Here is a 15963-nt window from a genome sequence, read left to right as displayed (position 1 = left end):
GGATAACTGCACCGTGTTGAAGGGAGGATGGATGGGGTCATTTTTTGGCCAACAACCTCATTCCCTCAGTAACATCATTGAAGATGGGTGTGGCACGGTCTCCCAGCATGGCAATGACCCGAAAGACATGGCCAACTAAGGTGTGGCTCTGTAAGAAGCATATCTAGGTCCTGGAGTGACCTAGTTAATCTCCAGACCTGAACTCAATAGAAAATATTTTAAAGAAGTTGAAACTCAATGTTGCCCAGCTACAGCAGCGAAACCTGAAAGACTTGGAGAAGATCTGTATGGAGGGGTGGGTCAAAGTCCCAGCTGCAGTGTGTGCAAACTTGGTCAAGAACTACAGAAAACATCTAACCTCTGTAATTGCAAACAAAGGTTTCTGTACCAAATATTAAATTTTGTTTTTCTATTTTATCAAATTTGTATTTCATGCAATAAAGTGCTAATGTGATTTTTTGGATTTTTTGTTTAAGATTCTGTCTCTCACAGTTGAAGCGTATTTACAATAAAAAGTATAGACCTCTCCATTATTTGTACGTGTGAAAATTTGCAAAATAGGCAGTGTATCAAATACTTATTTTCCCCATTGCAGATGGCCTATGTTTACTATAAGTCCTGAATGTTAGACACCTGTCTTCATACCCCACCAATTAGCTATATGTTGAAACTTTCACATAAGATGTTTCTTCTTATTGAGTGCTTACAATGCTCTGTCTACTTGCTCACCGTCTACTTAGTTTTAGTATTGCTGAGTATTGGTCTATTTGCTGCATCTTCATGTCCCATAGCCAACTGAATTTATATATTCCTGTTTAAATTAGAGAGTAGTTATTTAATAAGTGGCTCTGTACAATGATTTGCTAAAGTTATATAACTTTCCTGAATCACACAGCCTATTTTTATCTATGAGCACTATATGAAGAATATTCTGCATGAGATTTAGCTTGAAACCCGTCTCCTACAGCTAACATCTGACAGGGAGAAACATGTTGCAAGCAGAACTCGGCAAAGCCAGATGGAAGCTGAATAATAGAATACACTGAGACTCTGCACTGTGAGACTGGGAACAGTAGTTCTGTCAATGCTGCTCTTAAATAGGTCTCGGCAGAGTGGCGTGCAAAAGGACTCTTAAAAGCAAGTAGTATAAAGGGAAATATAATCAACGTACTGTAGGAAGAACCAAATGCAAGGGAAGGCATGACTAAATAAGCTAATAACACATATGCAAGACATACACAAGAGCCTTTACAAAATTTCATAATAACTTTTGCTACACTCTACAAGCAAAAAAAAATAGAGTGCCGCTTTAATTGTTGAAACTATACCGCAAACAGGAAACTATCTTTCCATGTCTCTAAGACATACAAAAAAGGCTGCACTCTATCATGCTAAAGCATGTCAATGTGGAATATGTGAAATTTGAATAGCAATATGGCTTTGGAGTATTAGGAAAAAATATGAGATGCTTAGCATAAAATTTGGCCAAATATTATCTGCCTTCTTACCCATAAATGCAGGCATTGCTAACAGAGGTGTCCACATTCACCCAGGAATTCAGACATCAGCCTTAAAGAGGTATTCACACAGGTCAGAGATCCATCAGACTGAGACCACCTTGATGATGGTTGATGGGCAGATAATATTTGGACAAATTTTATGCTAATCGTCTCATATTTTTTCATTATGCTCCAAAGCCGTATTGCTATTCTAATTTCACATGTTCCACATGGACATGCTTTAGCATGATAGAGTGCAACCTTTTTTTGTATATTGTATATGGAGGTAGCTCCTCCTGGTATGCACCTATTCACACTAGTCTGGATGTGCCAGTCAGTTTTTTTTGTCTTTTGAATGTCTCTAAGACAAAATTCATACATAATGCTTTAGCTATAAGGATGTATATTAACTAAGTTCCCTAAAATACCATACAGTATGTTCATTAAGTGAATTGCAGTTTGAAAAGAATGTCTAGACTTGCTGCAGACTGCTCATGAAGTTTGTTTTTACTGCAGCTTTCCAGCTCACATTGAAGTTATTTTTATTTGCAGCTGGAATTATTTAGTTAAAAAATCTTTTTCTTTGCCTGTGTTCAAAACAGAAGCGAAGATTAAAAAATTTTACTTAGAGGAGATTTCTCAACCTGACATTTCAGGAGTTCCCACAGTGCACTCCTAAAGATGGACGGTTCAGACCAGTGGCATGGTCCAAACTAATTTCTCTCACAGGTTGCTCATAAAGGCAAGTCTAGCTTCTGAATTATAAAGGAAGGGCAGAATGACTGAGGATGGGTGTATCAAGCTTCAGAGTGTCACAATCAGACTGAAAACATATATTCTGCCCATGCCTTGTGCTCCATGCCTAGGTATCCGGCCAGGCTGTGACTGCAGGTGGGCTGGTAACCTAGGCAACAAGCTGTACACTAAAAATTTCTCCGAACCGGAGAACAGAGTGGATTTTTTCATAATGGTTAAATTGTAAAGTTGCAATTTTACCCATTTATGAACTAGAAATAACCCCTCTAGCACAGAATAAACTACAATACCGGAGACCATTGCATCTTACAGCTTCATTAGAAAGTCCTTCAGACTCACAAAGAGCATTCAGTGGCTCGTTCATCCATATATAGAACAGTGTTTTTTTTTGCTTCAAATAGTAAAAAAGCTTTTTGTAGAAAATACTAAAAAATGTTGTTATGCCAAAATAAATTGATGGCATGCACATATTTGGAACATGTGGATTACAGTCAACATTGGTTTACCTTTATGTAGACCTTTAAATGATTCACACAAAATTAGAAAAAGGTTTTTTTTTCTTCCAGGAACAGCTTTTTATGTTAGAAACTATTAGTATTGGGTTGATTTTTGTCATAGTGAAAGCATTTCCAAATGTGTCCATTCTATTTTGCTAAAGTTGGTCATGCACGAGGTAGAAAGTGTGCCAATTCTGGGTGTTTGGCAGCAACATTTTTCTCTCTCCATATTAATAATAATAATAATAAATTTTATTTTTATTGCGCCGACATATTCCGCAGCACTTTACATTTCAGAGGGGATTTGTACAGACAATAGACATTACAGCATAACAATAATCACATACAGTAGATTATAACAAATACCAAGAGGAATGAGGGCCCTGCTCGCAAGCTTACAGTCTATGAGGAAAGAGGGAGACACGAAAGGTGGGTGGTAACAGTTACCCTGATTGTATGGACCAGTCATAATGTTAAGTGTGTAACAGTACAGACACAGAGGGCTAATAGAGGCATAAAGCATGTGGGAACATGATGCGGGGAACCTGGTTATGGTAAAACTTTTGGCTCTGCCACACAGGGATAGATTAGGTTAATGTGTTGGGGTGGTAGGCCAGTCTGAATAAATGCGTTTTCAGGACACGCTTAAAATTGTGGGGATTGGGGACTAATCGTATTGACCTGGGAAGTGCATTCCAAAGAATTGGCGCGGCACGTGTAAAGTCTTGGAGACGGGAGTGGGAGGTTCTGACTATTGAGGATGCTAATCTCAGGTCATCAGCAGAACAATCAATATTGAAAACAATCTGCATGTTCAGACAAACAGTGCATACATATTTCTAATAGAGTTAAGCAGAGTAGATTTCAGCCGAACAAGTGTTCATTAGAGTTATTATTATTATTATTACTATTATTATTTATTTATATAGCGCCATTAATTCCATGGTGCTGTACATGAGAAGGGAGTTACATACAAAGTTATAGATATTGTTAACAGTAAGCAAATTTACAATGACAGACGGTACAGAGGGGAGAGGACCCTGTCCTTGCGGACTTACATTCTATGGGATAGTGGGGAAGAGACAGAAGGTCGGGGGTGCAGCAGCTCTGGTGGTTTTGATGCGGCGGCTCGGGCAGTGATGAGGCGGTAGAGTGGTTATTGCAGGCTGTTGTGTGAAGAATGAATAAGTGTGGAGGAGAGTAGGAGGTCTTGGGAGGATCGAAGATTATGTGAGGGAAGATATTGGGAGATTAGTTCAGAGATATAGGGAGGGGATAGGTTGTGGATGGCTTTGTAGGTCAGTGTTAGTAGTTTGAACTGGATTCGTTGGTGAATTGGGAGCCAGTGGAGGGATTTGCAGAAGAGAGAGACAGGGGAGTAGCGAGAAGAGAGGTGGATTAGTTGGGCAGTAGAGTTGAGGACAGACTGGAGTGATGCAAGAGAGTTAGCAGGGAGGCCACAGAGGAGAGTGTTGCAGTAGTCAAGACGGGAGATAATGAGGGCATGTACAAGAGTTTTAGTAGATTGAGGGCTGAGGAAGGGATGGATTCTGGAAATATTTTTGAGTTGGAGGCGACAGGAGGTGGAAAGTGTTTGGACGTGTGGTTTGAAGGACAGGGCAGAGTCGAGAGTTACTCCAAGGCAGCGTATTTCATGTGCGGGAGAGAGCGTGATGCCATTTACCATAATAGATAGATGGGGTAGGGAAGATACGTGAGATGGAGGAAAGAAAATGAGTTCAGTTTTGTCTACATTGAGTTTTAGGAAGCGAGAGGTGAAAAAGGAGGATATGGCTGATAGACACTCTGGGATTCTGGACAGCAGATAGGTGACATCTTGGCCAGAGAGGTAGATCTGAGTGTCGTCCGCATACAGGTGGTACTGGAAGCCAAGGGACTTTATGAGTTGCCCTAGACCAAGAGTATAGATGGAAAAAAGTAGGGGCCCCAGGAAAGAGCCTTGGGATACTCCAACAGAGAGAGAGCGAGATGAGGAGGTAGTGTGGGAAACGCTGAATGTGCATTCAGAAAGCTATGAGGCAATCCAGGACAGGGGCAAGGTGTTTGATGCCAAGGGAAGAAAGAATCTGTAGCAGTGGTGGGTCGCCCTCACAGGGCTGTGGGGTACTCGATACCGGGCCGGTAAGTCAGGGGGGAAGTTGTCACAGTGGCGGTGACCAGGTCTGTGGCCCTGGGTGCCCAAGTAAAAAAAAGGGGAATTGAATGATGGAATAAAGTTGAATGGTTCGTGACACCACCTGTGTTGTTCAGCAAGGGTGGAGTTAGGCCAACGCTGCATGCAGATCCTCTGGGACTGATGGTATGACGCAGCAAAGATGTTATAGCTCCCCACAGGTGAAGCTGTAGTCCCAGGGCAGTGTAGGTAAGCATTGCAGGAATGGTGCAGTGTAGGCACAGAGATGTAGCGGTGCCAGGTGTGTGGCGCATGAATGAGCGGAGGACACCAGGGCATGTAGTTCCAAAGCTTTACTCACAGTCTGTTGTACAAACAGGTGCCTGCCTCCGTGTCGTGTCCTCCGGGTCAGGGACTCAGTCAACCTCCAGGCAAGATGGAATACTCCTTTCCAACATTCCGCCAACATGTGCCTTTCTGAACGTCTCCTCTTATAGCACCTTTGAATGAAGTACTCCGAGTACTGAGTTACACTGGAGTTCCTCCTGTCCGATGTTCTTATGAACTCTACTTGTACGGCAGACAGCTGTAGCCTGCTTCGGGGACTCCTTGCTACTTAGTCCTGGCTCACTATCCAGTTGCTGTTGTGCCCCCAAGTCTTGTTTGGGAATAAAGCGATCACTACTTCTATTCCTCCGGTGTCTGCTGCAGGACCATTAGTATCCATATAACCTCGGGGACCGGGCCTTGCGCTTAGAACTTCTAGGAAGGGTTCTCTTCTAACCCACGTCCTCTATTCTCTTTTACTCCTCATGTTCCGTACTAATCTTTCTTTCTATGGAAAATCAGGCTTTCAGTCTATGTTGCTCTCTCTCTTTTCCTTTCCTGTGCCAGCAGACCCAGGACACTGGGATCTGCTGCAGCACTTCCAGCCATCTATCCCTCTCTCTGGGGATCTTCTTCTCTCACTGCTTACTGACTCGCCAACTGAACAACTGACCACCGACCTAAACTCTTCCCGCTCTCTTTAATGTAAACTAAGCTCCACCCACCACCCAGCACGTTTCGTATTCCAAGCAGGGAACCACCAATTGGTGCTTTGATACACTTCAAGCAGGGAGCCACTGAAGGTGCTTTGCTGCACGACTTTGTGGTGTGGGGTGCAGGTGTTGGAGTGTGGTCAGGACTCTCCACCTTACCTGGATGGTGGGGCACCACACCTCAGGAGGAGGTGCAGCACCTCTGTGGCGACTGAGCCTCAGGGGCGCCACAGTAGACAGTGGTCGAGATGGCACTAATTGATTTACAGGACCCTTACAAGCAGCCACATTAGTAATCTGTGGCTGGAGAATGGGCGATTTGAGAAACAACTCTCCCCTGATGGCATCCACTGCTCTTACTTTGATTATCTGGCCAGTCTCAGCGTCAGATTTGCATCACACCACAAAAATGACATCGCCCCAGGCTGGCTAATCAAAAGAAGAGCTGCAGAAACCATCAGGTGAGGCATTACTGAAAAATTACTGATGTGGCCACGGATCCTGTGGATCAATCCACACAAACTTGTTTTTTTGGTGCTGATCTATCTCATATCAGTGGAAAGGTAGAATAGGCATGGTTTAGACTTTTCGCAATGTTCTCCATGCCACGTCAGCAGCTACTTTGCGCATGAAAAAAATGGAGCACAGGAGAGGCAGCAGAGCATAGACCATTAGCTAAAATTATTATACTTTAGTAATGTATGTAACTAATTAATTTTAATATGAGGTTTTGAAGCTGCTTTAGTTTAAACTACATGATGACAGCAGCATGATGAAGAGTCAGAGACCCTGATTCCAGTGATGCAAATCTACCAGTTCTCTGAATGCTGAGCCCTGTATAACCCCACCCACACCACTGATTGGTTGCTTTCTGCCTATGCATAGTGTACACAAAAAGCAGACAATCAGTGGTGGGTGCAAAGTTATTCAAAGTGTTAGGAATCTGGGTCATTCTATGCTTATGCAGCAACCCAGATTCTCACATTTGTCTCCAGAGGCTAAGTCCTTTTCCCCTGCTTCTGAGCATGTCATGGGACTAGCTCTCATTGGAGTTCAGGAGTCAGGTGCTCAGGTCCTGCTCCTGATTTGATTGGTTATGCTCGGGGCTCTGGAGATTTCCGTCAGGTCCCGTACGCTATAAAAAGTGCGCATGGCCGCTATGCCATGCGCTAGTATTTTCCATACTTGCTGCTGTGTGTTTGGTGATGGATGCTTGGACTGGTGAATAACTTATTAAGAAACACCTTCCCTCTGATAATACGAATGTGTGAGTGAGCCTGTGTGCGCGCTAGCGCCAGCACGCTCAAGCTCCACCTTTTAACAGCAGCCAGCGTCTTGCATTGCGCCTGCTAATCGCGCTTGCAGCAATTTTGGATGTCCGCAGTTGCAACGCCGTGCACACGTCCAGTCATGGTAAGTCCATTTGGTGGTAGTGAAGTCTCTAACTACCCCAATCTCTGGTTACCGTATGTGTGCCGCTGATTATCTGTGCAGTATATACAGACTCAGCATTTTTGTGTTTGTGTTCTTGTGTGCAGCTCTGTGAGTTCCAACAGAGCTTGCTTTTGTGCATCAGGTGCAGTCCTTCCCTGTGCACATTACCGTGCTGGTGCTCTGCCTTTTCAGCAGCGATTATTACATCTGCCGCACGGTGGACCCAGGGCGGCGAACACGCTTTATTTATATTTTTTTAAGCGTGTTCCGCCGCCGTAACACAAAGCTTATGAATATGGAGCAATACATGGCAGCAGGTTTACTAATCCTCTAGTGATAATCTTCTACTGATAAAATAATGATGTTATCAAAACTACAAGAAGCAGCCGAGTAAGTGATACATCACTGGAATCTGGGTCTCTGTCACTACATTATGCTGCTTTCCGATTAGATGGCTAATTTTCAATAAACTTCTTTGTATCAGATGTGTACTATCTTAGGAAGCGATGGTACAAAAATGTGTGAAAGTCAAGGTGGTTGGAGAAAAAAAAAACACATACGTTACCTTTATCATAATAACCTGTAGTCAGTCATTCTGACTAAAAACTATCAATTTTTTTAAATCAACTCGGTATTTAACCTCTTCACGACCGCCCACAGTAGATAAACGTTGGCGCTTGCTGGGCTTTGTGCAGCGCCGACGTTTATCTACTGTCGCGGTTTTGTGCCCCCCGGGACCCCCACATACCTTCCAACGCGGGGATCCCGGTGCGCAATGCATGCTGGGACCCCCGACGTCATCGAGACCTGATTGGTTCAGGTTCTGATGACGTCAGCGTCACAGCAGCCAATGGGAGCGATCGCTGGGAAAGCTGCTTGTTTCCCGGCGATCTCCCTCATTGTAACGCGGCTTCTCCGTCTGATCTCACTGACAGCTGATCAGAGGTGAAGCAGCGTTATTGTGTGACTAGATCGCTGCCTGGCACAGCTGATCGCTGCCTGGCACAGCTGTGCCAGGCAGCGATCTTGTCACACAGTAACGCTGCTTCACCTCTGATCATCTGTCATTGTGAGATCAGAGGAGAAGTGGCGTTATTATGTGCCAGGCAGCGATCTTGTCACATAGTAACGCTGCTTCTCCTCTGATCTCACACTGACAGATGATCAGAGGTGAAGTGGCGTTACTATGAGTCAGATTGCAGTGCAGCGATCTTGTGACAAAAATAAAAAAAAAAGTAAAAAAAAAAAGTAAAAAAAAAAAATGCAGGGGCTAGGGCTAGGGTTAAGGCCCCGTCACACTAAGCGACTTACCAGCGATCCCGACACCGATATCAAGGTGTCAGGATCGCTAGTAAGTCGCTATGTGATCGCTGGTGAGCTGTCACACAGACAGCTTCACCAGCGATCAGCACAGCGATGCCGAGCGCCCGGCATCGCTGGCCATCCCTGTAAAAAATAGAATCAAAATTAAAAATATAGTTATTCTCACCTTCCGACGTCCCGTTCAGCCATCCTGCCTCTCTCCACGCTCCGGTCCCAGTGATCCTTTGCACGAATGACCGCGAGATGTCACAGTCTCGCGGGATAACAAAGTCTCGCGGTCATTCGTGCAAAGGATCACTGGGACCGGAGCGTGGAGAGAGGCAGGATGGCTGAACAGGACATCGGAAGGTGAGAATAACTATATTTTTTATTTTTTTTATTATTTTTTACACCTGATCGCTGGTCTCCCGCCTGTCACACGCAGCAATGCGTGCTGGCCAGCGGGAGACCAGCGACCAAAGAAATGTCCAGAGATTTCTTCCAGCGATCAGCGATACCGGCAGGGGGGCCGCTCGCTGATCGCTGTCACACATAGCGATCTCGCTGGTGAGATCGCTGTTACGTCACAAAAGTTGTGACTCAGCAGCGATCTCGCTACCGAGATTGCTTAGTGAGACGGGGCCTTTAGGGTTAGGGCTAGGGTTAGGGCTAGGGTTAGGGCTAGGGCTAGGGTTAGGGTTAGGGTTAGGGCTAGGACTAGGGTTAGGGCTAGGGCTAGGGTTAGGGCTAGGGCTAGGGTTAGGGCTAGGGCTAGGGCTAGGGCTGGGATTAAGGTTATGGGTGTGTTGGTGTTAGGTTTGTGGTTAGGGTTATGGTTAGGGCTGAGATTAGGGTTAGGGGTGTGTTGGGGTTAGGGTTGGAATTAGAATTGGGGGTTTCCACTGTTTAGGTACATCAGGGGCTCTGTAAATGCAATATGACGCCCGCAGACCATTCCATCAAAGTCTGCATTTCAGAACGTCACTACTTCCCTTCCGAGCCCCACCGTGTGCCCAAACAGTAGTTTTCTCCCACATATGGGGTACCAGCGTACTCAGGACTCAGGACAAATTGGACAACAACTCTTAAGGTCCAATTTCTCCCGTTACCCTTGTGAAAATAAAAATTGGGGGCTAAAAGATCATTTTTGTGGAAAAAAAATGATTTTTTTATTTTCACTCCTCTACATTATAAACTTTAGTGAAACACTTGGGGGTTCAAAGTGCTCACCACACATCTAGATAAGTTCCTTGGGGGGTCTAGTTTCCAAAATGGGGTCACTTGTGGGGGGTTTCCACTGTTTAGGTACATCAGGGGCTCTGCAAACGTGACATGACACCCACAGACCATTCCATCAAAGTCTGCATTTCAGAACGTCACTACTTCCCTTCCGAGCCCCACCGTGTGCCCAAACAGTAGTTTTCTCCAACATATGGCATACCAGCGTACTCAGGACAAATTGGACAACAACTCTTAGGGTCCAATTTCTCCTGTTACCCTTGTGAAAATAAAAATTGGGGGCTAAAAGATCATTTTTGTGGAAAAAAAAATGATTTTTTTATTTTCACGCCTCTACATTATAAACTTTAGTGAAACACTTGGGGGTTCAAAGTGCTCACCACACATCTAGATAAGTTCCTTGGGGGGTCTAGTTTCCAAAATGGGGTCACTTGTGGGGGGTTTCCACTGTTTAGGTACATCAGGGGCTCTGCAAAGGCGACATGACACCCACAGACCATTCCATCAAAGTCTGCATTTCAGAACGTCACTACTTCCCTTCCGAGCCCCACCGTGTGCCCAAACAGTAGTTTTCTCCAACATATGGCATACCAGCGTACTCAGGACAAATTGGACAACAACTCTTAGGGTCCAATTTCTCCTGTTACCCTTGTGAAAATAAAAATTGGGGGCTAAAAGATCATTTTTGTGGAAAAAAAATGATTTTTTTATTTTCACACCTCTACATTATAAACTTTACTGAAACACTTGGGGGTTCAAAGTGCTCACCACACATCTATATAAGTTCCTTGGGGGGTCTAGTTTCCAAAATGGGGTCACTTGTGGGGGGTTGCCACTGTTTAGGTACATCAGGGGCTCTGCAAACGCGACATGACACCCGCAGACCATTCCATCAAAGTCTGCATTTCAGAACGTCACTACTTCCCTTCCGAGCCCCACCGTGTGCCCAAACAGTAGTTTTCTCCAACATATGGCATACCAGCGTACTCAGGACAAATTGGACAACAACTCTTAGGGTCCAATTTCCCCTGTTACCCTTGTGAAAATAAAAATTGGGGGCCAAAAGATCATTTTTGTGGAAAAAAAATGATTTTTTTTTTATTTTCACGGCTCTACATTATAAACTTTAGTGAAACACTTGGGGGTTCAAAGTGCTCACCACACATCTAGATAAGTCCCTGGGGGGTCTAATTTCCAAAATGGGGTCACTTGTGGGGGGTTTCCACTGTTTAGGTACATCAGGGGCTCTCCAAATGCGACATGGCATCCGATCTCAATTCCAGCCAATTCTGCATTGAAAAAGTCAAACGGCACTCCTTCCGTTCTGAGCTCTGCCGTGTGCTCAAACAGTGGTTTAGCCCCACATACGGGGTATTGGCGTATTCGGGAGAAATTGCACAAAAAATTTAGTGGTTCATTTTCTCTTTTTACACTTGTGAAAATAAAAAAAAATGGTTTTGAAGTAAAATGTTTGTGAAAAAAAGTTAAATGTTTATTTTTTCCTTCCATATTCCATTCATGTGAAGCACCTGAAGGGTTAATAAACTTCTTGAATGTGGTTTTGAGTACATTGAGAGGTGCAGTTTTTAGAATGGTGTCAATTTTGGGTATTTTCTGTCATATTGACCCCCCAAACTCACTTCAAATGTGAGGTGGTCCCTAAAAAAAATGGTGTTGCAAATTTTGTTGTAAAAATGAGAAATCGATGGTCAACTTTTAACCCTTATAAATTCCTAAAAAAAAAAAAATTATGTTTCCAAAATTGTGCAGATGTAAAGTAGACATGTGGGAAATGTTATTTATTAACTATTTTGTGCGATATCACTCTCTGATTTAAGGGCATAAAAATTAAAAGTTTGAAAATTGCAAAATTTTCTAAATTTTTGCCAAACTTTGATTTTTTTAACAAATAAGTGCAGATCATATCTAAAAATTTTTACCACCATCATGAAGTACAATATGTCATGAGAAAACAATGTCAGAATCAGTAGGATCCGTTGAAGCGTTCTAGAGTTATGACCTCATAAAGTGACACTGGTCAGAATTGAAAAAATTGGCCCGGTCACGAAGGCAAAAACAGGCTCGGGTGCGAAGGGGTTAATTGAAAATTTTGCATTAAAAATCTACATTTTAATTTTCAATATCATTACAAAATATTGTTCTAATTAGTAAGAAAAATGGCTGCAACTGAATGTAAGCATTAATAATAGTAAGTTATGGGAAAATAGGTATTAAATATTGTTTTGGTACTTGGTCCAAGCATTAAAAGCACCGAACTGTTCTGATTTTTGTAGAAAAAGATGTATTGATCAAAACCTCATTTCAACAAGTTGTTTACTCATTTTTTCTCCTCTATTTCAGGAGAGGATACGCACATCAAGAGGTATGATTCATGTTTCCATCGCCATAATCTTTGAATTTTAGTACATTACATAACTCATGTTATTATGATACTGATTTTCAGCATAACATTATTTTCTGTGCATTTGATGCCATTTTGAGTCATTCATGACAGCCATTAGTGTTATGATTACAGCAAAATGCAGGAAGGTGGCAATGTCATATTTCACATGTTAAAATGTCAGCCAATTTTTTTGTTTTTGTTTTCTTTTCACTTTTTTTTAACTAAAATGCCGTGCATTAATGTGATTTAAGAGCTTCCTGAGGTATTATTGCACTTTCATGTGATGTAGTGTCACATTTGTCAATACTGAAAAGGATCACATTTATTGATTTTTTTTGAACATTCAAGGGATTATGTTCAGTAACATTCCTTAGATTACACTGATAGCTGAGTGCTTCAGAATCTATAAGAAACTTGTCTATTAGGCAACACCATTGGTAACTGCTGGAGGCTATTGGAATGGGCATATGAATGAAACCCGTATTCTTGAGAACTGTGGCTCATAGCCTCGTCAATTATGTACACTTGTCCATAGAGTCAAGGAGTATATGGATGTATAAACAGACACTTTCATACTCTCTGATATACAAGAAGTACTCCTCTACCCATCAAAATTTTTATCTTCTTCATATACTGCAGTCATCATATTATATAACACTGCGTACTTACAATTGCTCATTTTGCCTTTGTACCCATTTAATTATTCTCTTTATCATTAGATCTATGACATCACGTGATTAAAAACACACTAGCTGAATCCTTCTAAGCTCTATGTAGAAACAGGAGGTCAATTTTCCCTGTCATGAGTCACTGCAAACTCTCTGGCAGTGGGAAGAGCAGAGCATTTTGGTGAGGAGTTGAAGAGAGGAATGATAAATGCAGGGAAAAGAGACTTCCTGTTTCTACATAGATCAGCAAAAAGAGAAGAAAAAGCTGGGTAAAAGGGCAAAATGAGAAACAGTGCTATATAATATGATGATTGCAGTATAATAAGAGGACAACAATTTTGATGGAAGTTCTTCTTTAGTGGGTTGTTCTCAAGTCTGAAAGTTATCCTGTCACAACTCTGTTGCTGAGTATCCTGGGGCCAATGGCTTCTTCTCTGTCCCTGGTGTTAGGGGGTGCCCTATCTGTCCCTGCTCCCCAGATTGCTTCTAATGTTGAAGACACTGGGCCCACATACCTTGCTGAGCTTTTGAATCTGCCCTTAATCTTTTCCTTTCCCCAACCAGGGAAGTGGGGAGTAGTAGTGTATGGAAATACACCAACCAGACTAACAAGGGAATACACATAGAGATAAAGGAAGATACCAATTACACAAAATGCACACACTAACAACAGAGGGGAGCACCGGGGAGTGAAGGAAGGGAAAAATCAAAGTAGGAGAAGAGGATTTGCAACTGGCAAATCAGTGGGAAGTGGCAACCTCTGAACAGCTGAGCGCATCAAGCAGGCAAGCTTATAGGAGCTTTCAACTGAAACATGTTAATCCCTGAACTGCTAACAGAAATCTGCACAATTTAATATGAAGGCTTAAGTGTTTCTAATCAATGCAGGAGTATGAGACATCTGACAGTGCTGTCTTCTGCCTCCTCTATAAAGCGGTAAACCCCTGACATATTCTCTATCCATGGGATAACAAGAACCATGCCGAATGGAGCATAGGTCAATCACGCACACTGACCCTATTCATTCTAATGGAAGCCGTGGAGATTAATGAGTGCTGTGCTGCTTTTTGTAACTGCTGGGGTGAGTGAGTAGTGAAATACTCAGACTCGATGTACTCGTTATGAGTGCCTCCTAATACTCGGGTACTCGTAACGAGTAGCGAGTCCAATGTAAGTCTATGGGAAATGCGAGTAATGGGCTGTGCTTGCCAGTGCTGGGCTTTGCTGGGCTGTGCGGGACTGTGCTGGGCTGTGCGGGACTGTGCGGGGACCGAGCTGGGCTGTGTGGGACTGTGCTAGACTGTGCTGGGCTGTGTGTGGACTGTGCGGGGACCGAGCTGGGCTGTGCGGGAATGTGCCAAGCTGTGCGGGGACTGTGCCAGGCTGTGCTGGACTGTGCGGGGACTGTGCCAGGCTGTGCGGGGACTGTGCCAGGCTGTGCGGGACTGTGCGGGGACTGTGTGGGCTGTGCCGAATATTGCGAGACGAGTAGTGAAATACTCGCCAGGATTTGAGTACCGCGAGTACCGCAGTACTCGCCGAGTACCAAATCCTAATGACTATACTCGCTCATCCCTAGTCACTGCCATTAGAACTCATGTAATGAGAGTGCACTTGATCGACCTCCGCTCCATTAGACATGGGCTCTTCAGAGCCTTGTTTTTTTTATTGCTGGGGGTCAGAGCCACAGCAAGCAAAGTATCCCCTATTTTGCTATCATGACAATCTCTGGCTTTCTGTATGCCTGAAATCTCACTCCAGTCACTGCATGTAGAAGCGCACGCATGCACCTCTTAATGATTCAGGAGAGTCTGACTGCAGGGTCCCCCTCATCAAGACCAGTGTGAACAACACCGCTCTGGATGAATCGGGCTCAGAGTGCATTCCGTCTCCTCCCACTCATCCTGACTCACAGCTTAAACATGTATTGCACTGCATGTGGTATCAGGCGCAGAAGGGCAGCAACATGGAAGAGGAGCACTGGGGAACTGTGAATCAGGCTGGGCAGAGATTTAGCAGCAGAGATAATGGACTGTGGAGCTGTCATTCAGTTAAAATAGGCAGAGATTGAATTGAAACATTCAAAGAGTTTTGTACAGTTGTTTGGGCATAGCCTATCAGAGAAAATATACCGGCCTCATTAAGTCTAGTACAGCAATTTAATTATATATGCAGTTTGCTTTGTGAAATCTGGTGACAGATCCCCTTTACAATTCATTTTGGTAATTTATATAATCTCATCTCATATTATTTTTTGTCTGCGTTTGAAACACTTCGAACTTTGCTATTTTTTATGATATTTCTATGTTGTATAATTTATTTTTGCATGCACCAACCAGCTGCAGATTTCATCACCATAAGTCATCATTAAAGCAAATTAAATTATTAGTCCTGTTTACAGTGCTGACTATCTGCCAAGAATTTACTGTACTTTGTCTACTGTACTTCTATGGCACCAATGCCAAATTGCCTTTCTCTTTATTTCTTTTCTATTTTTCTTTCAATGCCTCCTGCTCTTTTCCTGTCTTTTTCTATGGCACCAGCAACAGCAATTGCTGAGACCGTCTCTTCTGAAACCCGAGGTAGTTATATTTGCATTTTTTTTTTATATTTTTAGATTTAAATCTGAATGTACTAGCCAATGCCAGATGAACCCATTAGCAAATAACACCAATAATCATTCCTTTGGTATAGAACTATGATCAATGAAATGAATATAGATTGTCTCTAATACTCTAAATACTCTATATTTCCACTAATTCAGATGTACTGTGTTCTGGTCAGATCAATAGCAATTAACCTACATGATCACAGAGACAGAAAATTCAGATAAATGAAATCGAAAGGGCAGAGCTCATGCGTTTCACTCATATCCATAAAAAGAAGATTTATCATTGGGGCTGGCTTGAACCGACTATAAATACAAAATGAGAATCCATCGTAATTTTAGTCCTTTGGGACCATTTTTCATTTTTTCATTTTAGTTTTTC

At 43.0% G+C, this 15963-nt stretch overlaps 1 protein-coding gene across 1 annotated transcript in view; it reads left to right on the top strand.

Moving 5' to 3' along the window:
- PCDH15 (protocadherin related 15) overlaps positions 1 to 15963 on the top strand; it is a 2659104-nt gene that overhangs the window by 2622940 nt on the left and 20201 nt on the right. Inside the window, exons 34-35 of the mRNA XM_073548247.1 lie at positions 12263 to 12284; positions 15517 to 15555. Coding sequence (XP_073404348.1) covers positions 12263 to 12284; positions 15517 to 15555 — 61 coding nt within the window. The remainder of the gene's footprint in view (positions 1 to 12262; positions 12285 to 15516; positions 15556 to 15963) is intronic.

Source organism: Dendrobates tinctorius, unplaced genomic scaffold (assembly GCF_039654945.1).
Source record: "Dendrobates tinctorius isolate UK_male_01 unplaced genomic scaffold, ASM3965494v1 ptg000156l, whole genome shotgun sequence".
NCBI lineage: Eukaryota > Metazoa > Chordata > Amphibia > Anura > Dendrobatidae > Dendrobates > Dendrobates tinctorius.
This window is presented reverse-complemented; position numbering and strand designations above follow the sequence as displayed.